General features: G+C 56.7%; 1 protein-coding gene across 9 annotated transcripts; it reads left to right on the forward strand.

The window, feature by feature from the left end:
- Positions 1–5,736: 5,736 nt before the first annotated feature.
- Positions 5,737–26,018, forward strand: CLUH (clustered mitochondria homolog). Of its 9 annotated transcripts, none has more exons than XM_058560083.1 (25): positions 5,737–5,773; positions 12,821–13,023; positions 13,826–13,997; positions 14,964–15,107; positions 15,291–15,430; positions 15,524–15,678; positions 15,756–15,881; positions 16,182–16,329; positions 16,549–16,641; positions 17,490–18,184; positions 18,936–19,159; positions 19,349–19,683; positions 20,080–20,232; positions 20,321–20,383; positions 20,485–20,729; positions 21,002–21,086; positions 21,248–21,401; positions 21,482–21,621; positions 22,459–22,539; positions 22,620–22,745; positions 22,828–22,949; positions 23,238–23,331; positions 23,426–23,560; positions 23,642–23,715; positions 24,487–26,018. In XM_058560083.1, exons 2-25 carry the CDS (start codon positions 12,835–12,837, stop codon positions 24,671–24,673), a joined length of 4,080 nt encoding a protein of 1,359 aa, XP_058416066.1. In that variant the 5' UTR covers positions 5,737–5,773; positions 12,821–12,834; the 3' UTR covers positions 24,674–26,018. The 9 variants fall into 9 exon arrangements, 8 of the variants coding, with proteins under 8 accessions (XP_058416066.1, XP_058416063.1, XP_058416064.1 ...); XM_058560080.1 differs by lacking the exon at positions 5,737–5,773 and adding an exon at positions 5,780–5,929; XM_058560081.1 differs by lacking the exon at positions 5,737–5,773 and adding an exon at positions 5,780–5,929 and having other exon boundaries at positions 15,306–15,430.
- The last annotated feature ends 521 nt before the right edge of the window (positions 26,019–26,539 follow it).

A 26,539-nucleotide genomic window follows, 5' to 3' on the forward strand; every position in this document is an offset into this window, starting at 1 on the left:
GGATGTGGAGGAGATAGAGAGCAGTTCGGGAGTCAGCCAGTGGGTTAGGTGAGACTGGGAGCTGAGACTCTGGAGTCCCCTCAGATATTCCTCACATAAGGTGTAAGGTACTCATCTGAGATGACCCGACGCTCAGGCTAGCCCTGTCCTCCTCTCCATGCCACCCCAAACCAAATGAACAAACAAGGCCTTAGATCACAGGCTCTTGGCTAGAATTGGGAGGGATAAATTGCAAGAGCTCCATGCCTGGAATTGCCTGTTGTCCTGGTCCAGAAGGAATCCTGGGGTTCTGGCATCTTTGGCCATGCTGGTTCCCCTTCCCTGACACCCACCCCCACCTGATCCAGCTGCATCCCAGAGAAGAGCCCTATTCTTATCCTCCACTAATGAGGGTTATCCTGGGACTGCAGCTTGGGAGCTCAGCACACCCAGCACCCACAAGAATTGGAGCCTGTACATTTTCGGTGTAAGTCTATGTTGTGGCTGGCTCTAGGAGAAAAAGCAGCAGCTCTGCATTCTAAGGATGCAGGGGACATATTGCTTTTGCCTGCAACCTCTCTTCTGATAACAGGACCCATCACCTCCTTTTCGGGCAACTGCCCTTCTCCCATCTCAGTCCATGTGTTGTGGGGGGGCTGTGACACTGATTGGGTTGGAGATGGGTACTGGACTCAGTCTGAGCCAATGAGAGTCAATCTCAGGACTTTTACTGGAACCATTCATTCAACACACCAAGTTAAGTGCTAGGATACAACAGGGAAGAAAACAGGACTATTGAGAAGGACACTCTAGGGTGGCTAAAATGGCAGAACATCAGCCTGGAAGTCCAGCAGGCTGGACTACACCTGCAGCAAGCCTGGGAAGTACGGCCCAGGCCTCTGCTTGTCCCGGGCCTCTTATCTCCCAGGGCAGCTAGGGGAGGGAACACCCAGCGCCGGATAAACATTTGCCCAGGACTCTGGGGTCCCATGTTCAATTCGAGAAAAGGAGAGAAGGGGAAGGAAGAGAAGGGATTGGCCTTCGGGTCCTCCCACAGATCCCTTGGGGTGCTCGGCTGAGCCCAGCTCAGTCACAGTACAGGGTGGAGATGTGCAATGTCAGCACCAGATAACTCAGAGGTCAGCTGTGCAACCCCCTCATTTTACAGATGGGGAGACTGAGGCCCAGGGTGTCTCGCTGTCGTCCCTTCCCTCCTGGGAGTTCTGCCCACACAGGTTTGGGGTTGAGGGAGGTGGGGCATTTCCTCTCTCATGGGTCCCTAGAGTCAAGCCTGTGAGGTAGGAGACTCCCTCCAGCAATCCAGGGGGTTTGAGTTCCTGCTCACCTCTCCAACCCCTTGGGAACTCTAAGAAGGCGAGGGGAAACAGGCATGCCCAGCCGACTGGGTGCTTCCATCATAACAATAATTAGGGAGGTGGGAGGCTTTAAGCAGGCTAATTATGTAGGCTCGGTCTCAGCCTCGATAAACCTCCCTTCATACTTACTTAGCATCTTTACCCAGGGGCCCTAAAGATAGGGAAACTGAGGTGCTCAAGAATGCCACCCAGGCTGCCCTGAGGGTGGGGATTGTGTAACAGGAGCCTGCTAGGGAAAGCGGAAGGGGATCCACAGAAGCCAAGTTGCAGGTTCTAAAGCTGCTGGAACCAGTTAGTCACGAGACACATGGACAGAACGATCACCAGCACCCATGCTGACCACGAGGCACTCAGCCCCTGACCGTGAGGAGGACAGGGAAGGAAGGCCAGGGCATGGTGCAGACTGGTGCCTCTCTAGGGCTCAAACCGGTGGGTCTCAGCCGGGCATTGTGGAAATGCTCTGAAGCTCTGGATACAAAGGTCAAAGCATACAGTACACAAAAGTGATATCTGCAAGGAAAGCCCAGATGTTATAAATAATGATGGGGGTCAAAGGTGAAACACCGGGCTGCCAGCAACGCTCCCCCCTCAGCATCCTGTGGAGCTCTCAAAAGGACTGCTTGGCACCCCCCTACTCCTGGGTCATCCATTCAACCAACAAATGTACATTAAGCACCTACTATGCATCAGCCTCTGGGAAGATGCTGGGGATACCCAGATAAATAAGGTATGGTCCTTGCCTTTAAGAAGTCCCCCAGTCTAGCAGTGGACTCCACCTGAGAACCAGACATTCCAGTTTGGCCAAGACAGTACTGATGTATGTCTGCTCTCCAATGTTATTATTAATAGTGTCCACCTTTACTCTCAAAAGAGTCCTGGTTTGAATGATAAGTTATAATGTCACCTTAACCATCCCCATCTGTTTAATCTGTATGCAGAACATATCATACGAAAAACTGGGCTAGACTCAGATGAAGGAGGAGTGAAAACTGGTGGAAGAAATATCAACAATCTAAGATACACAGATGACACCATCTTACTGGCTGAAAGCAGCAATGACTTGAAACGACTTCTGATGAAAGTGAAAGAAGAAAGTGCCAAAGCAGGACTGCATTTGAACATCGAGAAGACAAAAATCATAGCTACGGAAGAACTACACGACTTTAACATAGACAATGAAGACAGTGAAATTGCTAAAGATTTTGTTTACCTTGGTTCAGTCATCAATTTAAATGAGACTGCAGGCAAGAAATCAAGAGAAGACAGAGACTCCAAAGGGCAGCAATGAAAGAATTAGGAAAGATCATCAAGTGTAAGGAAGTGTCATTAGAGACTAAGGCCAAGACTATCCACACCCTCGTGTTCCCAATTACTATGTACAGGTGTGAAAGCTGGGCGGTGAAGGACAGGAAAAAACTGGATTAATTTGAAATATGATGTTGGAGGAGAGATCTAGGGATACCCTGGACCGCCAGAAAGACAAACAAGTGGCTCCTAGAGCAAATAAAACCTGAACTATCGCTGGAGGCAAAAATGATAAAACTGGAGGCTGTCCAACTTTGGGCACATCATGAGAAGGCAGGATTCTTTGGAAAAGACGATAAGGCTGGGAGAAGTAGAAGGCAGCAGGAAAAGGGGAAGACCAAATATGAGGATGGATTGACTCCGTAAAGAAGGCCATAGGCGTGAGTCTACAGAAGCTGAGCAGGGCTGTTGAGGACGGGACGTTGTGTATATCATTCATCCACAGGGTCTCCAGGCGTCAGAGCCAACTTGATGGCACGTACCACACACACCACACACCTTACCCACAGCACAATGTATAGGCAATGGTGGAAATAGTTGAGGAAAGCGGTGGGAGTAGTTGCTGTTAAGACCATGATGAAAAGACATTGGTGGAGGCAGCTTGAAAGCAAGAAAAGTCTGCTCAATATATGATGGGAGGTCAGACCACCAGACTATCGAGAATGTGGTCAGAGGACGATGCTTTTTGTGTGTATTGGTTTCCCCGTCCCCAGGCTTGCTGGCCAGTGTCAAAACTGAGTTATGCTTCTGCTTATGAGTAGTGTTACCAACATGAGGGGGCTTCCAACTTCAGCTACCCTGGACTAGGTACAATTCTCCAAATTCTTTGAGTTTCATGAGTACAAACTAAGTACCCATCAGTCTGGAGACTGTTTAAAAGAATTATGGTACAACCACACAACAGAATATTATCCAGCCATAAAATAGAATGAGAAAGCTCTTTGTGTACTCATATGGAACAATCTCCAGAATATATTATTAAGTAAAAAAACCAGGGTAAAGAAAAGCAGGTACAGTGTTACCATTTGTGTAACTCAAGGGAAAAGATATATATATATTTTTTTTTAATTGAGGTATAATTGACATATAAATATATATATATATACTTTTATATGCAAAGACTGTCTCTAGAAGAATATAAAAGAACTGGTAACCTTGGTGGTCTGGGGAGGGCAACTAGGTGGCTGGGGCAGGTGGGAAATTTCACTGTATATCCTTTTGTACTTTTTGAAGTCTGAACCATGTGAATCTATTACCTATTCAAAATTCTAAATACTATTAAAATGTTTTTTAAAAATAAATAACTAAATGAGTGAATAAATTCCCAGAGTCTCTCCTTCTGTATCTACCCGTATGATTCCTCTGCCTTGTTCATTAAAATCCTCCTTAACTTTCAAAGCTCAGTTCAGAGCAGCCTCTTTCCAGAAGCCCTCCCTGACTACCTCCGCTGCACGCTCAAAACAGCCTTCTTTAAACGCCTTTATTCTGAAGCCTTAGACTTGAAGTTACTGTGAGCCTGTCACTTCATCCACCAGATTGAAACTTCTCCTGGCAGGGACTGGGTCTGGTTCATCTCTGATCTTTCTGCAGCACTGAGCTCTTGCAAGCTGTGCTAGAAAGACTGAGTAAATCACTGAGTGTTTTACATATCTAAAGTGCTTTGACAACCACCATCTCCTGACAGCTAAGTGAGGCTAGACAGACGGCCATTTTTATTTGACAGAGGAAGCACCTGAGACTCAGTGGGGTGAAAGTCAAGTGACTTGCTCCAGGTTACAAGAAGAGACAAGGTAGAGGTGGCAGGATGCAGATTTCCAATCCAGGACAACCCAATGTTAGGTTCATGTACTACTCTGGCTGCCTGCCTTCCCTGTACACACAGTAGTCAGGTCTTGCTTTTGTTTCCAGCCTTCTTGTGCAATAGTCCTAATTCATCTCCCCCAAGTCAGGCTCAGTCCTCCTTATCCTCTACACAGCAGCCAGAGCATTTCTCACCTCCCTTCCTCCTGCTTAAATGCTTAAAGCCTTTCACTAGCTCCCCTTTCCACCACGTGTACTCCAGGACAAAGTTCACTTTCCTTTGCAATTTTTACGAGGCCCTAGTGCCCGTCCCAGTGCACCTCTGCAGCTTCAGTTTCTCAATCGCGATTAGATCCTGCCAAACGTCAGGAACATGCCTTAGGTGCTTCCCAACGGCTTCCTGGGCCTCTGCACGGAAGACCCTCCCCACTCTGCCAGCCTGGAGAACTTAAGCTCACTGGCAAGACCTGGTAAAATGTCGCCTGGGGGAGCGTTCTCTGACCTCACTTCTCAGTCCTCACCAGCCCCAAACACCTGAAAATATGAACTACCGTAAAGTGTCCAGGCTGCACATTTCGCCTGACCCAGCTCTCTGTGACCTTGGTCTCAGCTTCCTCCACTGCACAATGGGGATAACGTACCAGCCTGGAAGTGCGGACCCATCTGGTGGAGGGGGTCGAGGCCGCTGGTAGGGAGGAGCCCGTTGTGGCTCAGGACAGTTTGGTGGGTCTATATCTGACACTTATCTCCATTAGCCACCTGTCACCCTCACCTCTAGTGACCATGTCCTAGGCTGCCCTCCACCCCCTGTTCAAAAAGCCGGACACACCCCAGCTCCACACCTTCGGCGCAAAGGGCAGCTTGGTGAGGAGGGCGCTGAGGTTCACACTAACACCTCAGATTAGAGACCGCGTGGTCATTTGGCAGATTTGCAATAGGAAGCAGTGGGCCATTGGGGGAGGGGACGGATAGCAATGGCAGTCCTGGAAGAGTCTCCACCCAAGGTCAAGACGCCCGCCCGACGGGCAGGGAATCGCAAGGACGTCTCTCCTCAGCCCCGCCCCTCGAGGGGGCCGGAAGCCTCTTTCTCGCCTGAGTCAGGGTACGTTCCCTTTAAGGCGTTCGGGAAAGTCACCGCGTTGGTAAACGGCCAACGAGGCGCTGCGCTTTTTGTCCCTCGCGGGCCTCCGTGGGCTGGGCCGGGCGCGAGGGCGGGGCAGGGGAGCGGTGGTGGGGTCAAAGGCTACAGCGCGCACCACGTGGGCCGGTGACTCCGTCCTTCCCGCAGCGGCCGCGGCGCGCAGGGCACTTGGGTTAGTGGCGCGGCGGGCGGCTCGGACAGCCTAGCCGGACGCCCGCTCCCGCCGCCATGGTCATCAAAACGGACGAGTTGCCGGCGGCCGCCCCGGCCGACAGCACCCGGGAGCCCAGCTCGCAAGCCGGTGGCAAGGGGCGGCCGGGCGCGGCCGGTGAGCGGGGCGGGGGCCGGCGGGCAGCCGGGTGGGCGGCTGGACCGGGCCGAGCGGCCGGGCGGGTTCGGGGTTGCGCGGGGACCGCCGCCTTCCCTCCGCGCCAGGCCAGGTAGCATCTCGCTGGCCCCTCCACCGGGCGGCCCCCGCCCTGAAGGTCACCTTCACTGTCGCCCCCGGCTGCGGCCCCGGCTTCGCACGTGGGGTCCCGGGGAGGGCAGCAGTGGCGGGCACCGGCGGCGGGCACACGCGCGCTAGATCGTGGGGACACGTGCACGCACACGCGGTTTCGGGGTGTGCCGCCGCCGCCGCAGACAGATTGAATCGGCGGACCCACCCCCTCCGCGCCCGGGAATGGGGAGCCTTCTGGGCTGGGGTCACTGACACTTGCTTCGTCAGGCACTCCTCCGCGTCAGGATCCCAAGTATTCCCTGTGCTCAGGGCTGCAGCCCTGCCAATGAGGCTCAGCTTGGGACTTACCAGGCTTGGTCTGAGGAAAGAGCGCGAGTTGGGTGTGTGTATTTTGAGGGGGCTTCTCTGGTTCATTCCCAGAGGCAAGGCTTTAACCCCAGGTCTTCAGGTTCTGATCTCTGCCCTGTTAGGTGTTGGCCTGGTTGGCAGACCTAGGGGTCTCCTTGTGTATGCGGGCAAAGCCAAACTCCTTGGCAGGAGGAGGTGTTTGTGCCAGAACTTGATCATTAACCCGTCTTATTGCGAAAAGTGGGTCAGCCCAGAGTTGCTGTTTTTAAGGCAAAGGTCGTCGGTGTGCAGTCCAGCTTCCAGCTCTCCCCCCTTGGGGGCTGTGTGGCAGTGGCTTTGGGAGTGGCTGCAGCTTTTCTCAGGTGGGGCCTGCTTCTGTCCATTTCTCCTGAGCCTGCTCTGTTTTTTCCATCATGTCTTAGAATCCAGCCTTAAGGGTGGAAGCCCCTTCCCAGCTCCTCAGTTGTCATCTCCAAATCTTCCTCAGAGCCCAGGGCTGGCCTGTGGTCCCTCTCTCCCCTGGGCGGCAGTGGATGTGCAGAACTACTCCTGTCTCCCACGCTCCCCAGTCTGCTCAACAGGGCCATGTCATCTTCATCTCCCTTCCCAGCTACAGTGAGTCAGGAGGGGAGCAATGTTAGGTAGACTCTCTGACCCTGTACCCTGTCACAGCAGGGTTACCTTGTGATGGGGAGTAGGTACTGTGGCAGCTTTGCTAATTGCCTAGACAAGGCCAGGGTTTGAGCAGAACCACAAATGCTGGTGACTCCAACCTGCCAGGCTTTGCCCTGATGTGGCTCTGAATCAGTGGGGCAGGCTAGATAAGAGGAGGTTGGGCTGGCTGATTTTCCCTCTAGCAAAGAGACCTGAAGAGATGAAGCGACTTGCCCAAGGTCACACGACGAATTAGCTGTTGGGGGGAGCATTTGGATTTCCGGCTCACAGCCAACGTGCCAAGGCTGTTCTGGCCTGCCCCAGAGGAAGCTGGGACAGGCATATTGGGATCATATGCTGAGAATGTGGGGGCTGAGGAAGGGAGAGTCTGTTGGAGGATTTCTCTGAGGGCCTGAGTGAAGCCCCTTCTCAGCTGTGTGCTGAGAGGCTCTGTCTGGGGCACCCTGGGCTGGGGGAAGGGCACAGCTGTTCATTTTGGGGAAACTGGGAGCATACCAGCAGGCTTCTTACATCTTTGGGAAGCTGGTGTAGATAGCTAGGACTCGAATTACAGCCAGCCTGAATCTACTTAAAGAAGGAGGGGGCTTTATTGGAGTCCCTCAGCAGGCTCTTACTCAGGCTTCTGACCTCAGGATCCAGCTCTGGAAGGCTCTACAGTCCCTTGAGGAGGTGATTAAGGCCTTTTGTTGGGAGGAGCAAGGGTCAGTTACCTTCTTGGGAATAAAGCTGCTTTTAGGGGTTAAGAGAACAGGCAGGTTTTTCAAGTTAACAGTGGTGTGTCAAGTTCCTTCTGTCTAGGGGAGGGCTCCTTGGAGTTGAGGCCCAGAGTGGAGAAGGGGGCTGGCAGACTGCGGAGGGACTTAAGGGCTTAGGGGAGGTCCCTGACAGGATACCAAAGCTCTTCTCTTGGGTAGGTCTGAGGAGAGCAGCTCGAGGAACACTGGACTAACTCCACACCCTGCAGACCTGCTTCTGACCTGAGGGGACAGGAATGAGGCAAAAGAGGTGCCCACCTCCTTGGCTGCCTGCTTGTCCCCACCCCTTTCCCTTGAAGCCGTGGGTTCCTGGGATGGGGTGATGTGTCTTCTGTGGCCTTGCTTCCTGCAGGAACCTCATCTGCTGAGGTCTTGGCTGGGGCGGGGCCTGGCCCTGGCACAGTCTACTGAGGGAGGCCATGCCAAGCTGGGGAAGGCACACAGAGGCCACGCCATATGGCCCAAGTTTCTTTTCTAAACTCCTTTCTGCTGCCCATGGGGTCCCCGTGCTCCCAGGCCAGGGCAGGGGTACACTTTATCTCTTCACTCTGATGTGGCCAGTGAAGACTGAGGGTGTGTGTGTGCAGTGCTCTTTGGGCAGCCCCTCCCCATTCTGCAGAGAACCACCTTTTCCCTGAAGCCCAGACCCTCAGGGGTGGCCCCTGGGATATGGGAGGAGGGGTGCCGGCCCAGGGCTGTAGAGCTTGAGGAGGGAATCCTGTAGCCGAAGATAGACCTGCATCCTGGGCCTGAGGCCTGGAGGGGGAAGGGAGGACTGTACCTGGTTGGTGCTGTAGCCTGGGTGAGTAGCACTCAGGACCATGGGCTTGAGCATCTGATGGGCCTGGTTTTTTCCTGACCTGGCTTTGCTTCCTGTTGCCTCTGCGACCTTGGGTAGCTTGCTTGCTTACTAGCTTTCTGGAGCCTCAGTTTCCTCAAGTGAGATGGGCTGGTTGAGCTGATTGAGGGACCTGTTGCGGCCTGGGCCTAGAGTGAGCAATGGCTGTGTGGTAACCAGAGTGGAGGTGGCTGGCACCACCACTCAGGGGGTCATCTCCAGGCCGCTCTGTCCCACTCCCTTCTCCAGAAGGTTAGGGTATGTTTGGGGAGAGGGTGGGATAAGAGGGGCTCTGCCTGGGCCTGGCCTTTTGTACCACACACACCAGGGTCAGTGTATGTGGGCCAGAACTATCTGTGGGGGCTGTGGAAAGGCTGAGGGTGTGCTGGGTGCTGGTGCCTCAGGGCTGCCTGGGATCAGACTGGACGTGGGGGGTGCGGGGGGTGGTGGCTGGAGCGAGCCTGGCTCCCCGCCCCTACCCTGGTTAGTATGGATGCCAGAACAGCCCTGACTGGGCCCTGGCAACAAGTCAGAGGCCCTGGGAAGGCGCCCTGGCGAGGCTGGGCATGTTCCTTCTCCACAGCCGAACGGCCTTCGGCCTCTTGTTGCCAGCTCTGTTTTCCCCGGGGGGGAGACTTGGTTTTCTCCTGGCAGCGCAGGGGCTGCTGGGAAGGGAAGATGGAGCCTGCCAGCTTCTTGGTGGAGCTGGAGGCCTGGGGCACGGGTGCAGTTGTCCTCTGGGAGACTGGGGGCCCATCCCCCTCCCACCAGAACCAGTGACTCTCAGGAAGGGGAGAGCTGCCAGATCACCTGCAGGGGGCAGCATGAGCCAGAGGCCCTGGCCAGTCACTTGACCCAGGAGGCAGGCAGGGTGCTCAGTGTGTGCGCCTGGTGGACAGGGGGCGGCCACCTCATGGCCTGGGCCCAGGTCTGTGCCAGTTGTTGCTGGCAGCTGGCTGAAGCGGTCCTGCGCACTCCCCCTGGGGTTGGGGGTGAGGAGAGGACCCCCTTGCTGGGCCCTGCCCCTGCCAGCCAGTCCCCGGGGCCCTTGATCCAGAGGGGCCCAGGTACCCCAAACGCAGGATTTTCCTGCCCCTCTAGCAGCTTCAGCAGCAGTGACCCCCTTTCTGGAGGGATCAGGAAATTGGGCCTGAGCACTGGTAGCAGCTCCACCTGGAGTCCTGGAGCCACCGGGGCCTCCTGGCCCACAACTGTCCTTCTGGCCGACCTTGAGCAGGATGCGAGGCAGGGGGAGTGTGCCCTTCCCAGGGCCGTCCCGGCAGGCCTGGTCCCAGTGAAACCCGAAGCCAGCCGGAGCTCCAGCCCTGGGCCGACCAGCTGCATGGGGGCAAGGGTAGTAGCAGAGGCCAGACCAGGGGACACAGGCTTTGCCGGGCCTGAACTGGAGAGCTGGCTGCCTCGCTGCCATGGCGGTCCTGAGACTCCAGAGCCCAGGAGAGGGCAGCCGCCGACTGCACCAGGTGGGCTGTGGGGCCAGTGAGCCAGGTGGCTGGCCTCTTGTGGGGAGATCACTTGGTCTTAATCCAGTGATAGGGAGACCTTCAGGGTCCTTTGGAGGAAGGAGGAGGGGCAGGGCGGGCTGTCCTGGGGGAAAGGAGGCCCCTGGGAACCAGCCACATTCCTTTGAAATCTGATAGGGGCTTGAGTGCCCCCTGGGGCAGGAACCTGGTGCCTAGGTGCCTTCTGAGCAGGCTCCCTGGGCTGAGGAAGGGGGATTTGGAGCTGTGGCTACTCTTGCCTTGTCTTCCCTGCCCTCCTCCCCATCTTCCCTGGTCTGAACTCAGGGAGCACAGGCTACCTGTCTGGGTCTTTGACATCCCACTTTTGGGGTCTCAGACCTCAAAGCTACTGTTCCATATTGGATGGGGGCCCCTTACTGCATCTCCCCTCATCCTGGGGGATGGCCAGCCAGCAAAGCCTTTCTCAAGGACTGTTGGGGGAAGTGCCTCCTTATATCTGCCATCTCTCTTGCTGTCTTTTGAAAGCTGACCAACCACCGCCCTTTTCCCCGCCCTCCTGTCCCTGTCTGCTTTGTCATAGAGTTGGCCAAGTTCTCCCTTTGGGGCCAGCTGCTCACTTTCTAGGGGCTTGGGGTCACCCTGCCTGGGGTTGTGGGCTCACTGGGAGGAGGGGTCCTTGTGGTTCTCCGGAGTTTCACTTCAGGTTTGGAGAGGTATACTGGGAGTAGGACAGGGGTGATGACAGTCATTGAAGGTCCACAGTGGCCAGGATTGAGGGCAGTGCAGCCACGTGGTGGTGTGGTCTCTTGATGGGGAATCTGGGGTCCACTCTTAACCTTGGGCAAGACTGAACTTTTCTGGGTCTCAGACGTCCTTATTTGGGGGAAGGAGGAGGGGACTATATCTGAGCTCCTGTTTATCACTGAGTGGAGGGGACACCGAGACGAGGGAGTGGCTTCTCTCCACGTCCCCCTGGCGTGCCCTTGTGTGCTGGGCTTATCTCCTTTCCTGAGGCCCCTGCTCCACATTTCTGGGGGGTCTGGGTAGGGCCTACACAGCTCTGGGGAAATACACCTCATCCCCACTCGTAACAGCTAGGTGGGGAAGAGGAGGTGCGTTCTGGACGGGATGGGCTAGGGTCCAGAGCAGAGCTGGGCGAGCTGCCCTGTCTGGAAGTCCCAGAGGAGCAAGGGGCCAGTTTAGCTGCCAGGTGGACCCTGGGTGGGAAGGCCCAGTGGATCCCCAAATGGGGATCTAGGCAGGCCTATCTTTTGCTGGAGAGGCTCCTCTTGCTCCCCAGAGCAGGGAGGGGGCTCTCCTTTGTTTCCCTTGGTGCCTGGGCAGAAATGGAAGGTTTTGTCACCTGCTCTCCCCCTCTCTCCACAGCGTGTGAGTTCGGTACTGTTCACAAATATTGGACTTAACTACACGTTTACAGTAATTAATTCATTACTTCAGTACCCTTTCTGTTGAGTGCGGGCAAGACAGAGGAGGAAGATAGAGCTGCTGGTGTGAACAGCCAGCCACCCAGAATGCAGTAGAACAAGTGCCCTGGCAGGTGGTAACCAAGTCTCTGAGGACAGTGAGGAGGCAATAATTCTGCTGTCAGGTCATTTGGGCAGGCTTTAGAGAAGAGGGTTTATTTCACCCAGGCCTGTCTGGGTGAGTAGGAATTTGCCCCATGGAATGGTTTATCGGGGACAGCATAAACAAAAGCACAGGTGGAAGGGAAGATGTGTGGCCTGTTCTCAGGCTGCAGGTGGTTTGGTGTGGCCATACCGCCACAGGGAGAGCTGGCAGGAGCTGAGATGGCCTTCAGACTGGTGCCTGAGAATGTTGGCTTAAGAAGCTTGGCTCTGGTGAGCAGTGGGGAGTATTAGAAGGTTGTAAGTGGTGCTTTTGAAATCGGAGAAATGGCCTGCACCAGGGCCATGGCTGCAGAGGCTGGGTCCCATGACCAATTTGGAGATTAGATAGGGTGACTAGATAGGAGTTGGGGGAGCATTCGCAGAGAAGGGGCTGGTTTGTGGAGGAAGATGAATTCCATGCTGACAAGATGAGTCTTTGATGATGCCTAAGGATGGCCGCATATTGAAAAGCTTGAGCAAGGCCTGGATTGGCCATGTGAGCTGCAAGGCGGGAGGGCATTTGAAGCCATGGGAGAGGGTGAGATGAGAATGAGCAGAGGCTGGGGCCCAGGGACACCCATGGCTCGGACTGCTAGAAGAGGATGGGGCTGGAGAGGGAGGAACAAGAGTATCAGCATCTGTCAGGGAAGAAGAGGAGGAAGTGAGCAGTGAGAGGGTGGCTGATGAGAACACAGACACATTAAGGCCAGAGAAGACCCTGAGGTGTGGCCCTCAGGGTGGCGTTGGTGACTCTAGGGAGAGTGGTTTGGATGGCATGCTCAGATGTAAGCTGGACTGGTGGACTGAGGAGTGGATGGAAGGGGGGGCCTGGGGTGTGGCATGGAGAAGGCCCTGGCCTGCAGGTGGCCAGGGCTAGGGGAAGTTGTTGCCCAGTGTGAGGTGAGACTGTGGAGTCTCGGGAGGACGTGGAGAAGCCATTCTATAGGGCACGTGCGCAGCCTAGTGGGTGAAGTGGATGGCCCCATCTGACTAACTAGGGCCATCTGACTCAACTCCTTTCTTGTCACCTGCAGAGCTGCCGTCAGTCATGCTGTTGAATGGGGACTGTCCAGAGAGCCTGAAGAGGGAAGAGGGGGCCACTGAACCACCCCGGGAAAATGGGCTGGATGAGGCCGAGGCGGGAGAGGAGACCACTGGACAGGAAGTCATTGTCATTCAGGACACAGGCTTTTCTGTGAAGATCCTGGCCCCTGGGATTGAGCCTTTCTCCCTGCAGGTGAGATGGGGGAGGGGTGCTGGGGACCAGGGCCAGAGCCTGTTAGGGAGGATGAAGCCGGAAAGCCAAGCCTTGCCTTTGCTCGTCCTGTACCTATGTTATAGGTAGGAAATTGAGGGTCCTGTGCCTTGCCCAAGGTCATTCAGCTAGCATGGTGGATGTGGGAGTCCAGGTTCAAGTCATTGCCCCATTGCTAGAGGACAGCTCCCAGCTGGGACTGCCAGCCCTGTTTGGGGAAAGGTATGGTAGTGGCTGGGTGGTGTTGGGGTCCCAGGGCTCCTCAGTCTCTTGCTCTGTGCCCTCAGGTAAGTCACCTCTCTGGCTTTGGTTTTACCGTCTGCCTGAGAGAAAAGCCAACCCAGAGGTCTTGCAAACTGGTAACTCATTGGGGAACCAGGCACTGTGCTTTTATGTCTTTTGTACCCCGCAAGCTTGGGCCCCAGAGCATCCCTTCTTGGAAAGGGGAGGCCATTTGCCTTGGGGGCCTTGGCATTGGGCAAGGGCGGAGGCAAGACTGCTAATTTCTTTTCCCTAATCTTATATCTCCTGCTCCTCTGCTCAGGGCTTGCTCTTGGTCTACAGGAATAGTAGACCTGAGGGTGACAGGGCCAGGCTCTGTCCTGCACACACACACACACACACAGGTGCAGATGGGCATGGTATTTATGAACAGGGCCTGGAATTTAATAGCCAAAAAGCGGGAAATTGAGTATTGAGGGCATTGATTCTAGGGACCCAGGTACTTTGGGCTGGGGAAAGTGGTTTGTCCTCACCAGGGTGGTCGGGGCCTTCTCCCTGGCAGGTGTCCCCCCAGGAGATGGTACAGGAAATCCACCAGGTACTCATGGATCGTGAAGACACATGTCACCGCACCTGCTTCTCACTGCACCTGGATGGCAACATGCTGGACCACTTCTCAGAGCTGCGCAGTGTGGAGGGGCTGCAGGAGGGCTCTGTGCTACGTGTGGTAGAAGGTTTGTCCGGCAGTCGGGTGGCCTGCCAAGGGAGGGCACATGGAGACAGGGACAGGCAGTACTCCACCCATCCCAGCTAGTATCTTTGTGTCACAGATGAGCGCATGGAGGCTCAGAGCAGAATCGAACTTGTGGAGGTGGAATTGGAGCACAGGTCTGCTTCTCAGGCCATCACACATGCGCACCCTCCAACTTCGTGGGTTAAATATCAGGGTCGTGATTAAAAAAAAAACAAAAAACAGACAGTACCAAGCAAGGGCTTGAAATCAGCCCAATCAAATTGTATAGAGATAAACGTTAAATCTTCTAAGGAAACAAGTTTCACAGCTCTCTAGTAGGGAAGTCAGGCCCGGTGTGGAGTAATCAGCTGGTGTGGTGAGGCTGGTTTGCTTGTAAAATAAAAGTTCCTGTGAACTTGAGTCCCCTGGGGAGAAGTGGCTCAGAGGTTCTGGGCACGTTAGCCTGTTAACAGCGAATGTGGAAAAAATGTAACCCAGCTGTGCCCAAACTTAATTTGATCACAAACCTCTCTCCTCCCCACAAAGAGCCCCCATTAAAATTTCACGAAACACATATTGGGGGACAGTGTTGTAGTTCGGGGTCCTGGTAAGTCCTCAGGCCAGCCCTGAGCGAGGGCTGTCCTGGGAGACACGATCAAGGCCACAGGGGCCCAGCAGCTCTGCACGCCTGCCCACTGTGCTGCCCATGGACAGAGCAGGGGGCTTTTGTGGCTCTCTGAGGCCTGTGTGCCCTTTGGCAGAAGGTTCTTTGCAATCAGAGATCCCTGCCCACGCGCAGGCAGGTGTCTGTGGTGAAACCAGAACTCCAACTTAGGTGTTCATAATGGAATTTGTAAATGGAAGCCTAGAATTGAAAATCAAGACCACCTATGGTAGCACTAGGGCCAACATCTCTATGCTGGGCAGGATGTTGCAGGTAACACCCTCCCCCTCCCCCTCCCAACAGAGCCATACACGGTGCGTGAGGCCCGCATCCACGTGCGCCATGTCCGAGACCTGCTCAAGAGCCTGGACCCATCCGATGCCTTCAACGGGGTTGACTGCAACTCCTTGTCCTTCTTGAGTGTCTTTACCGATGGCGACCTGGGAGGTGCGGGAGGCATTGGGGCCAGGGGTTGGGCAGAGGGGCTGGGAGCAAGTTGGCCAGAGGCTGACAAAGGGGCTGAGAGCCAGGCCTTCCCACCCAGAGAGGGTGGGGCTGGAGGCACCCAGACCGGGCCCATTTTAGGCTGGGAGATGGTTGGTTCCTGGGTGGCATTGTGCTGACCACCAGGCTCGGGTCCCTCAGACAGCGGGAAGCGGAAGAAGGGCTTGGAGATGGACCCCATCGACTGTACGCCACCCGAGTACATCCTTCCAGGGAGCCGGGAGCGGCCGTTGTGTCCCCTGCAGCCCCAGAACCGTGACTGGAAGGTGGGACTCCCAGAGCAGAGCCAAGAGGTCTCTGGTAGGGCGGGGGCCACCACACGGGGAGGCCTGGCCACTCATGCTTGGCCATTCCTGCAGCCCCTGCAGTGCCTGAAAGTGCTCACCATGAGCGGCTGGAACCCGCCCCCTGGGAACCGTAAGATGCATGGGGACCTCATGTACCTGTTTGTGATCACGGCCGAGGACCGGCAAGTCAGCATCACAGCGTCCACACGGGGCTTTTACCTGAACCAGTGAGTCCCTGTGCGAGCCTGTTCCGGTCTGTGCACAGCCACTTGGGGTGCCCTCCGTGACCACCCTCTCCCTGTAGGTCCACAGCGTATCACTTCAACCCCAAGCCTGCCAGCCCTCGCTTCCTCAGCCATTCCCTGGTGGAGCTGCTCAACCAGATCAGCCCGACCTTCAAAAAAAACTTTGCCGTGCTGCAGAAGAAAAGGTAGTGCCTTTGCTCTGTCCCTGCCCCTTGTCTGCTGTACCACAAGGGGCTGGGGTGAACAGGCCAGCCTGCACTGCGGCACTTCTGCCCTAAGAAGCTCAGCCCCCAGCCCCTCAGCTCCTTTTAGGGAGCTGTCAGCCAGGCCCTGAGACAGCATCAGTAGGAGAGGCACCCATCTGCTTCTGTGGGATTCTCCAGGGATGGAGTCTCAGGACAAGGAGACACTGGAGCTGGTGGGGGCCCAGGGCAGGGCTCTGAGCTTGGTGGGCTGCCCCATCTCCCCTCCTCTGCCTGCCGCAGGGTCCAGCGCCACCCGTTCGAGAGGATCGCCACGCCGTTCCAGGTGTACAGCTGGACGGCCCCCCAGGCAGAGCATGCCATGGACTGCGTGCGCGCGGAGGATGCCTACACCTCGAGGCTGGGCTACGAGGAGCACATTCCCGGACAGGTGCCTGCGGCCCAGCCCTGCCTTCCCTGGGCACCTCCCTCCCCCACCCTTGGTGGGTGCCAGGCCGGGTTCTGTGTGCCTCCCTGGAGGCTCCATCTGCTTGTCTTGTTCACTTGGGAGCCTGTAGGACTGTCCATGGGGAGGTGGAGGAAGGGACTGACCAGAGCAGGTTGTGGGGCACAGACTGAGCTGGTGTCTCCCTCCTTGGGCCCTTTGCAGACCCGGGACTGGAATGAGGAGCTGCAGACAACAAGGGAACTGCCCCGTAAGAACCTGCCCGAGCGGCTGCTGCGAGAGAGAGCCATATTCAAGGTGCCTGTAGCCCCTCCTGCCTGACTAGCAGCCCCTGGCCCACCTGCCACCTGCCAGCTGGTTTCTTGTGGACAGGAGGAAAGCTGGGATACCCTGCAGGGTGTTCTGTTGCCTTCTGCCTCCTGGCGGACCACCCCAGCTCCTTGTTCTGGCCTCTCTGGAACTTCGAGTCCATAGGCAAAGAAGGACCTGCCTCCAATGTGGGATGAGTGACAGGGTCCATTCCAGCCTTTCACCCTCCGCTGACCGCCATGGGGCCCTCGCCTGGGGTCATGTGCCCTACTGTGATGTTATTAGTGCTTTTACTGAGGTAGAGAGATTAGGAAAAAATAGTGCTTTCAAAAAAAAAAAGTTAAATTTAAAATCTCCTCTAATCTTACTGCCTGGAGATGATAATGGTAAAAATAAGATCTAAGTGTTCTGGGTACTCACTTTGCCGGGGGCTGTGCCGGGTGCTCTGTAGGCATCATCTCTTGTAGTTTTCCAGACACCTTGTAAAGGTTGGTGCTTTTATTGTTACCATTTTATAGATGAGAAAACGGGTCTAGAGGTGACCTGTCCAAGTTCACCTGGCACATGATCGGCAGATCCCAAACCCGCTCCAGTCCTTCTGCTCTCTCTTAGTCACTGAGCTCTGCTGTCTGAATATGTGTTAAGTTTTTTCAAAAAATGGGTTTCTTGCCCTTTTCCAATTGTCAGGAAATGGAGGCTCGAGTCCCTCGGCCCCCACAGTGGCCCTCTTGCCCCCACCATCTGGGTGAGCTTGGCCAGGGGGACAAAAGCTGAGGCTCTTGTGGTTGGAGCCTCTCACCCTTGCAACCGCCCCCCCCCCCCCCCCCCCCCGCCAGGTGCACAGTGACTTTACTGCAGCAGCCACGCGCGGTGCCATGGCGGTCATCGATGGCAACGTGATGGCCATCAACCCCAGTGAGGAGACGAAGATGCAGATGTTCATCTGGAACAACATCTTCTTCAGCCTGGGCTTTGATGTCCGTGACCACTACAAGGACTTTGGCGGGGACGTGGCAGCCTACGTGGCACCCACCAACGACCTGAACGGCGTGCGCACGTATAACGCAGTGGACGTGGAGGGGCTCTACACGCTGGGCACGGTGGTGGTGGATTACCGTGGCTACCGTGTTACGGCCCAGTCCATCATCCCTGGCATCCTGGAGCGGGACCAGGAGCAAAGCGTCATCTATGGCTCCATTGACTTTGGCAAGACAGTGGTGTCGCACCCGCGATACCTGGAGCTGCTGGAACGCACGAGCCGGCCCCTCAAGATCCTGCGGCACCGGGTGCTCAACGACCGCGACGAGGAAGTGGAGCTCTGCTCCTCCGTGGAGTGCAAGGGCATCATCGGCAACGATGGGCGCCACTACATCCTCGACCTGTTGCGCACCTTTCCCCCTGACCTCAACTTCCTGCCCGTGCCTGGTGAGGGGCTGCCTGAGGAGTGCACCCGCGCTGGCTTCCCCCGTGCCCATCGGCACAAGCTCTGCTGCCTGCGCCAGGAGCTGGTGGATGCCTTCGTGGAGCACAGGTAAGGAGCAAGGCCTGGGAGGCCGGGCTGGGCTGCACCCAGCCGGTAGGTGGTTCTGGGGCCTGATCCTTGACGGGAGGGGCTTTGGAAAGTGAAGAAGAGCTAGCTCTGGCTGCAGTCATTATAGCCCTAGCCACAGCCCCACCCACTCTGACATCAGGGTCCCCAACACAGACATCCAGAGCTTTAGTTTTGGTCGAAAACTAGTGAGCAGCTAGACCAGTGGCTCTCAACCAAAGCCATGCTGTTCCCTAAGGAGCATGTGGAAGTCTGCTAGGGTGAGTTTGAATGTCCCAGTGCCAGGGGCCAGGAGGAGGGGCAGGGGTGTTCCTGCTGCAGCCATTTAGTGCTTAGGAGTCAGCCACATCAGATGTCCCACACCACGAATAATGCTTCCTCTCAAAATGCCAGTGGGGTTCCTGTCACTCTTGAGAGCCCCGGCCTGCATGGTGAGCCACTCCCCCACCCATCCCCCAGCTGTCCTCTTCCTGTCTGGGAAGATCTTGGATTGTGCTGTGCCCTGCTGCCACCTGCTAGAGTTGCTGGGCTGGCACCTGCATGCATGCATTGACTCTTACACACTGGGCAGGACATGTCCCAGGGTGTCCAGCCCCAACCTTCCTTAACCCCAGCAGGCCAGAAGCCTTGGGCCTGTCTCTGCTCCCCACAGCCTGCAGGAAGCTGCCAGGCCAGCCGGGCTTCTAGATTCCCCTTTCCTATCCCCTGCTCTGCCCCATCTGCTGCACTTTAGGTACCTCCTCTTCATGAAGCTGGCTGCCCTGCAGCTGATGCAGCAGAAAGCCAGCAAATTGGAGAGTCCCACCTCGCTGGAAAACGGCAGTCTCCCCTCCCCGGAGTCCAAGCCTAAAGACCCTCCGGGACCGGAGGCGGGAAGTGAGGAGGAGGGCAGCAGTGCTAGTGGCCTGGCCAAGGTGAAGGAACTGGCAGAGACCATCGCCTCGGATGACGGGACAGGTGGGGCTACTGTGGATGCCGGGGGAGCCCCAGGCCTGTCCTGGCAGTTTGTGTTTGCCAGGGGTGGCTCATGACCCAGCCCCGAGAGAGGCAGGCAGACATTTCTTCGAGCAGATGGGGGAGGCTCGGGGCAGCCTGGCCCCACCGATGGTGGAGTGGGCTGCCTCCCACCAGGCCGTGTCTCCACAGCAGACCCTCGGAGCCGGGAGGTGATCCGCAACGCGTGCAAGGCAGTCGGCTCCATCAGCAGCACGGCCTTCGACGTTCGCTTCAACCCTGACATCTTCTCGCCAGGCAAGCGGTGGGACAGGGCAGGCACAGTGCTGTGGGGGTCATCTTGGGGCCCTGTCCATCCACCTGAGCGCTGGCATCTTCCTCTGCTTCCCTTCTGCCTGGCTCAAGCCTCTGCTCTTCCTCCCGCAGGGGTTCGCTTCCCCGAGTCCTGCCAGGAGGAAGTTCGGGACCAGAAGCAGCTGCTGAAAGATGCCGCTGCCTTCCTGCTCTCCTGCCAGATCCCCGGCTTGGTGAGGGGGGTGCCACAAGGGTGGAGGGGCTGCATGGAGGGTGCGGTTACAGGCCCTGGGGTCTCATCCATCTCCGACCTTGGAAGCTTGTGGAACCTTCACAGGAGTGACTTCCTTAGAGTTGCTGACCTGCAAGGCAGGCGGGGCAGAGTGCTCATCCCTGTTGTACAAATGGGGCCGCTGACCCAGAGAGGCCGAGGGGAGGCATCAGGCGCAGGCTCTGCTCTACAGTGTCCTCCATGTGGGCTGGCAGCTGGGGGTCTGGTCCCCTGAGCCCCTGTGTGACAGGATGGCTGACAGAGGGGTCGGGGGCATCTGGGAGAAAAGGTTTGGGGGGCCCTGTCCTCTTCACCCTCACAAGGTGGGCTGGGGAGCCTGACCTGTTGCAGCCCACAGGTGAAGGACTGTGCAGACCATGCGGTGCTGCCCATGGACGGGGCCACACTGGCTGAGGTGATGCGCCAGCGTGGCATCAACATGCGCTACCTGGGCAAGGTGCTGGACCTGGTGCTCCGGAGCCCGGCTCGAGACCAGCTGGACCACATCTATGTGAGTGGTGCTTAGGGTGGGCCATATGACAGTGGGGCCGAGATGGAGGCCTGGGGCCCGACCGACTTCCCTCTTTAAACCCTTGCAGAAAATTGGCATTGGAGAGCTCATCACCCGCTCTGCCAAGCACATCTTCAAGACATACTTACAGGTACCGTGGCTCCCTCCCCAGCCCGGGTCATGCAGCCTATCGGGACGAGCCCTGGGCTGAGGCCTGAGGGCCCTCATGACTGATCCAAACCTCCCTCGCAGGGAGTTGAGCTCTCAGGCCTCTCGGCTGCCATCAGCCACTTCCTAAACTGCTTCCTGAGCTCTTACCCCAACCCCGTGGCCCACCTGCCCGCCGACGAGCTGGTCTCCAAGAAGAGGAACAGGAGGAGGAGAAACCGGCCCCCAGGGGCAGCAGATAACACGGCCTGGGCTGTCATGACCCCCCAGGAGCTTTGGAAAAACATCTGCCAGGAGGCCAAGAACTATTTCGACTTCAGCCTCGAGTGGTGCGTGGGTAGCGTGGCAGGCACAGGGGTGCTGGGCCCCCACCAGCGTCGAGGTCCTCTGACAGCATGGGGCAGTGGACGGGGAGAGGAGAAAGGAGGGAGCTGTGTGGGACTCGTTTTGGGAAGTGGGGATGGGAACTATAAGTCCGAGTCTTGGCTGGAGGGCGAGAGTGGCTGGGAGGGGTGCCCAGGCCTGGTTCTCAGGTGATTGGGCAGCCATTGGGAAAGGGGCAGAGTGTGGGCTGCTTGGCCCACCTGCCGCTTCTCCCCAGTGAGACCGTGGACCAGGCTGTGGAGACATACGGCCTGCAGAAGATAACGCTGCTACGGGAGATCTCCCTGAAAACCGGAATCCAGGTGGGCACGGTTCATCGTCCCTCCTGTTCCCCAGTTCCTGCGGGGCCCCAGGGCCATGGCAGGAGGTGGCTTTCTCTCGACACAGGGTGGTGGGTTGGGAGGTGCTGGCCATTTGAGCCTGGAGCTGAGGCTGCCTGTGGATGTTGGGCTGTGTCCTCTAGATCCTGCTGAAGGAGTACAGCTTCGACAGCCGCCACAAACCCGCATTCACCGAGGAAGATGTGCTCAACATCTTCCCTGTGGTCAAGCACGTCAACCCGAAGGCCTCGGACGCCTTCCACTTCTTCCAGAGCGGGCAGGCCAAAGTACAGCAGGGTGCGTGGCCAGGTGCAGCTGGGGGGAGGGGGGTCCCCTGGCCCGGCCCTGACCTTGGTACCCTTGGGGGTGCCCTGCAGGCTTCCTGAAGGAGGGCTGCGAGCTCATCAATGAGGCCCTGAACCTGTTTAACAACGTGTATGGAGCCATGCATGTGGAGATCTGCGCCTGCTTGCGCCTCCTGGCCCGTCTCCACTATATTATGGGTGACTACGCCGAGGTGAGCCTTGAGCACCCTCTGGGCTGTGTCAGCAGAGGCCTTGGGGCCTGGCCTGGCATTGGGGGATGGCGAGTGAGGGGCCTGGGGCTGTGTTCCCTCCCTGGCGGCAAAAGGAAGTGGGAGTCCAGGCCTGCGGAACTGGAGCCGCGTCTAAGGGGCCTAGGATGCTGCCCACTTCTGGATCCCCCAGGGAGGGGCAGACAGATATCAGGGGGACCTGGCGAGTCACTTTTTCTGCCTGGGCTTCCTCCCCTTGTCTCTGCCGTGCCTGTGGACAAAGTGGGAGTGATGGCAGGGACGTTGGGAAGGGTAAATTTTGAGACTCACGGTACCTGGTACCTCGTAAGTGCCATGTGAAGCTGCTAGGTGTGTCTCTGCTGTTGTCTTTACCCATCATGTGGCCTGGGGGTGCGAACCTGCCTTGTCAGCCCCCGAGGCTTCCAGAGGCAGACTCACTGTAGGCTCCCCACTCACCCTTCACCCACAGCAACTCTTTTCTTTTGTTTTCTTGTGTCGTCTTTTGTCTACAGAAGCCTATTTTTTTTTAAATACTTTATTTTTAGTGCAATCTTAGATTTGTGTATATGTATTTGCATCAACTTTGTTAAGGGGGAAAAAAGGCTTAAGACAAGTTTTTTTAAATAGTAAAACACTCTCAGAGTGGGGCATAGACTTCCATGGTCCCAACAGCTGAATTTCGGTCCCTTCTCTGCTGGCTTTGTACAAAGTAAAAATAGGAGGTGCAGCCAGAGGGGATGAGGCTGAGCTGCTCACAGGCCAGGCAGAGTCGGTGTGGGGCAGTGCCCACCCTGGGATGATGACCCCCCTTCCTCCCAGGCCCTGAGTAACCAACAGAAGGCAGTGCTCATGAGCGAGCGAGTGATGGGCATTGAGCACCCCAACACCATCCAGGAATATGTGAGTAGCCATCGGGGGCGGGGTCTGGGCAGGTGGGCGGGGCCTCTGGCCGCCCTGGCCTGACGCAGCTGCCCCCGCAGATGCACCTGGCCCTGTACTGCTTTGCCAGCAGCCAGCTGTCTACGGCCCTGAACTTGCTGTACCGCGCCCGCTACCTCACACTGCTCGTGTTCGGGGAAGACCACCCGGAGATGGCACTGCTGGATGTGAGTGCTGGGGAGCGGCAGCGGGACTAGCCTCATCCCCAGGGGAGCGGGAGCTGACTAGGGCCCTCCCGACTGCCCCCAGAACAACATCGGGCTGGTGCTGCACGGAGTGATGGAGTGTGACCTGTCGCTGCGCTTCCTGGAGAATGCGCTGGCCGTCAGCACCAAGTACCACGGGCCCAAATCCCTCAAGGTGGCCCTCAGGTGAGGCTGTGCTGGGTTAGGGGGGTCCCCAGACCCAGATACCAAGGCCACAGGGACAGGGTGCCAGGAAGCACTTGGATTGAGGTGGGCACGGGATCCAGTGCTCTGTCTCTCACTGACTCTTAAGAAAATTTCTCTCAACTTTCATCTCTTCTCTGAGTCCTGGACTTGTTTGTGGGTAGGTTGCATAGCAGAACCCAGAGTAGTGTGCACATCCCCCCTTCAGGCCCCCACTTCCCTGGCCCACTCATGATCCTCCTTCACCCCCCATGCCGTGTCTCCTTGCAGCCACCACCTTGTCGCCCGGGTCTATGAGAGCAAAGCCGAGTTCCGGTCAGCCCTGCAGCACGAGAAGGAAGGCTACACCATCTACAAGACCCAGGTGGGCCGCGGCAGGGGCTGAGGGGGTGGAGCTGGGCCTGTGGGCTGTAGGCAGCCCTGATCTCTTCCTGCCTGTGCTGCCTCTCGCCCCATAGCTGGGTGAGGACCACGAGAAGACCAAGGAGAGCTCCGAGTACCTCAAGTGCCTGACCCAGCAGGCCGTGGCCCTGCAGCGCACCATGAACGAGATCTACCGCAACGGCTCCAGTGCCAACATCCCGCCCCTCAAGGTACGTCCCCAGGTGGAGCTGGGTGGGCCACCCCAGCCTCCCCGCGCCCGCGTGTTGGCTCATCTTCCCTGCCACCCTCAGTTCACAGCCCCCAGCATGGCCAGTGTCTTGGAACAGCTCAATGTCATCAACGGCATCCTCTTCATTCCTCTCAGGTGAGGCCCCCTCCCCCACTTGGAAGTTGGCCTTTAGTTTTTTGTTTTTTATAATATATAATACGTTGACATGGCTCAAAATTGGAAAGTACAGCCAGTGGTGAAAAGTTCCTTGTGAATTTTGGAAATACTCCATGTGTAATTGAGCAAACATATAGCTGTAATCTTTTTTCCCTCTTTTTTTTTTTTGGCACAAAATGGTAGCAAGCCATGCACACAGGTATTTTTTTTCCTACAGTTAATGTATCTTGGCAGCCTTTCCACATCAGTACATAAAGAGTGGCTTCCTTTCTCTGACCTCCTGCTATTCCGCTGTAGAGATGTGCCTTACAACCAGGCCCTGAGAGTTTCAGTGTGGCTCTTAAAAAAGTGCTGCCTTCGTGGGCCCCTGATCCTGTCTCCCTCCCCCCAGTGTGGGACGTGGGTTTGGGCAACCAGGGGTTAGGGCATTTGCCACTACCTGCTGGGAGGGCACCCTGCCCTACTCGTTTCCTGTGTGTGACCTGCTGTAGGAGAGACCATGCGGTGCAGCGGGTGGGAACTAGACGTAAAGGCTGAGTGGGAGCCTGGCCTTACCTGGAGGGTGTGTTGAGTGCACGAGTTCTTACTTTTTAGCACTTCTGGGCCTCTCTGCCTGGGGAGGGAAGCACTTGTTCCACACACATCTCTCACTGAACAAAGCACAGAGCCTGATCTTGTCCCAAATTTAAGCAAAGCCAGTCAGGTAACGGGGGACCAGTCCCACTCTGACACCCCCATCCTTCTACTCAGCCAAAAAGACTTGGAGAATCTGAAAGCCGAGGTGGCGCGGCGGCACCAGCTCCAGGAGGCCAGCAAAAACAGGGATAAAGCTGAGGAGCCCATGGCCACCGAGCCTGAGCCAGCGGGGGCCCCAGAGGACGTGGCCTCCCAGCCCCAGGCTGCCAAGGACCCTTCTTCCTCAAGCTTTCAGGGGTAGAGAGGGAGAGACAGACGGACAGTCAGCTGCCCCGTTACCCAGTGATCCAGACTCCAGGAGAAGGGGGGCATGCCCTGCAGATCAGGAGAGGAAACAAGTCCCTCTTCCACGTTTCCGACCCCAGCCCTACCCCCAGCATCCTCCTGGGACCCCGGCCTGGCCTGCCTGTCCCCCGAAAGATGTTTTTGCACTGGTTCAATGAATATACAATGCAGAGGCCTAATTGAAGACATGTGAATGGAGTGTGTGGGCATCAGTTCCCAGCTGGGGGGCAGGTGTCCCCTCAGGCCCCCCATCCTCGAGCAGTGCGTGCGAGTGTGTCCATGCCCGTGAATGTCTCGGCCCGTCCTTCCTAACTTGTACATAGCCCCGAGTCAGTTCTGAGTGGGTGACGTGCAGATGAGATTTCTCAGGTCATTTGTATGTTTGACATTATGGCTGCTGCTTTTGCTGCCACTACCCCTGGGTCCAGCCTGGCTTAGAGTCCAGGTTTGAAGCCAAAAAGAGGGGAGCTTTCCTGTGTCCTGGGATGGGGAGCCAGAGCTCCATGGCAGGGCTGGAGGGTTGGGGTGCACTTTAGCTTTGTGGCAAGGTGGGAGCTGCAGCAGCGGCTTTACTGATCCGGATGGGCCTGGCCTGGCTGTGCTGAGGGTGGGGGAAAGGGGTGCGTGGCCACGGTGGTTCCCCAGACATCCCTGTGCCCAGCCGCGACCTGTCTGCCCTTGGGCCTCAGCAGGAGGCGCTGCCTCCCCACCCCCTGCACCCCAGTTGGGGTTCACCTTGGGGGCTACAGTCTGAATGTATCCTTCTCCCCATTTAACCTGAGCTGCCTAACGCACAGTGGGGGTGGGGGGAGTGAGGGGTAGGGGAACCTGGGCTGAATCATGGATCCTGGGGGGATGTTACCAGATACAGGAGTGATTGTCACTGTTTGTGGAGTCCAGCTCCCTACCTGGTCCTTGCTACACAAGCACCTTCTATAGGGAGTAGCTCTGGGAGTGGCAGGGGGGGGGCTGCGTGGAAGGTGATGGCCCCCACAGGCCCCAGCTACTCCCTCTCCTGCCTGCCTGTGCTGCTTCTCTGTGCCTGCTGTTGGAGCCCCAACGGGTAGGGGGAGATCGCCACCCTTGTGAGCTTGAGGGAGCTGTTCCCAGGAACGGGCCTCTGCCTGGGGGCTTTGCGGAGAGCTGCTTATGGGTATGGTCTGTCCAAATACCTTGTTTCAAAGGGAGTGGGTGTGAGCTAGCAAGCAAAGCATCCCCACAGCTGATCAAGAACTTTTTCTTGTTTTTAAACCATCACGTCTTCATTTCACATTGGAATAAAGTGAGTTTTTGAAACCTGCTGTCCCAGTCTCTTGTGTGTTCTGTACCAGTCACATTTGATTGTGAGGTGCCAGAAATGGTACTAGTGAGGGTTTAAAGCACATGAATGTGTATAGATTAGGTCAAATTCAAGGTTATGCTTATAATGTCATTTAGGTGGGAAGAAAGAGGGTGGAGTCGCAGGCACCCAGCTTGGGTTTACCAGTTGGCCAGTCCCTAGGCCCGTGGGAGTGGCATGCAGGTGAATGCCACCTCTTGTTGTTCACAGGAGGAGAAAAGGCTGAGAATCCTCCTCTGTGGTGCATCCTGGAGCGAAGGCCAGTAGGACTGAGGGGTGCTACAGTGTGGGGACCCAGGCCCTGGACTGAACACCTAACTCCAGGTGTCTGCCTTTGTCCCTTTGGTTGAGTCAGGAGGATTGGGCAGCACCTCCCAAAGACTAGGAGTGCTAGGAGAATGGAGGGGTCTGAAGTCTGCCATCCTAGCATAGGTTTCAGGGCTAGCGAGGCTCTCTTGGAGATCTAGAGAGAGGGAGGAAAGG

The sequence above is a fragment of the Diceros bicornis genome, chromosome 18, assembly GCF_020826845.1.
Source record: "Diceros bicornis minor isolate mBicDic1 chromosome 18, mDicBic1.mat.cur, whole genome shotgun sequence".
In the NCBI taxonomy this organism is placed as follows: domain Eukaryota; kingdom Metazoa; phylum Chordata; class Mammalia; order Perissodactyla; family Rhinocerotidae; genus Diceros; species Diceros bicornis.

Coding starts and splice junctions, on each gene's coding strand:
- CLUH (XM_058560075.1), top strand. CDS start 9,591: ATGGCCTGGGCCCAGGTCTGTGCCAGTTGTTGCTGGCAGCTGGCTGAA. Junction 16,330..16,548: donor AGGAGCACATTCCCGGACAG/GTGCCTGCGGCC, acceptor GGCCCTTTGCAG/ACCCGGGACTGGAATGAGGA. Junction 22,540..22,619: donor CCAACACCATCCAGGAATAT/GTGAGTAGCCAT, acceptor CTGCCCCCGCAG/ATGCACCTGGCCCTGTACTG.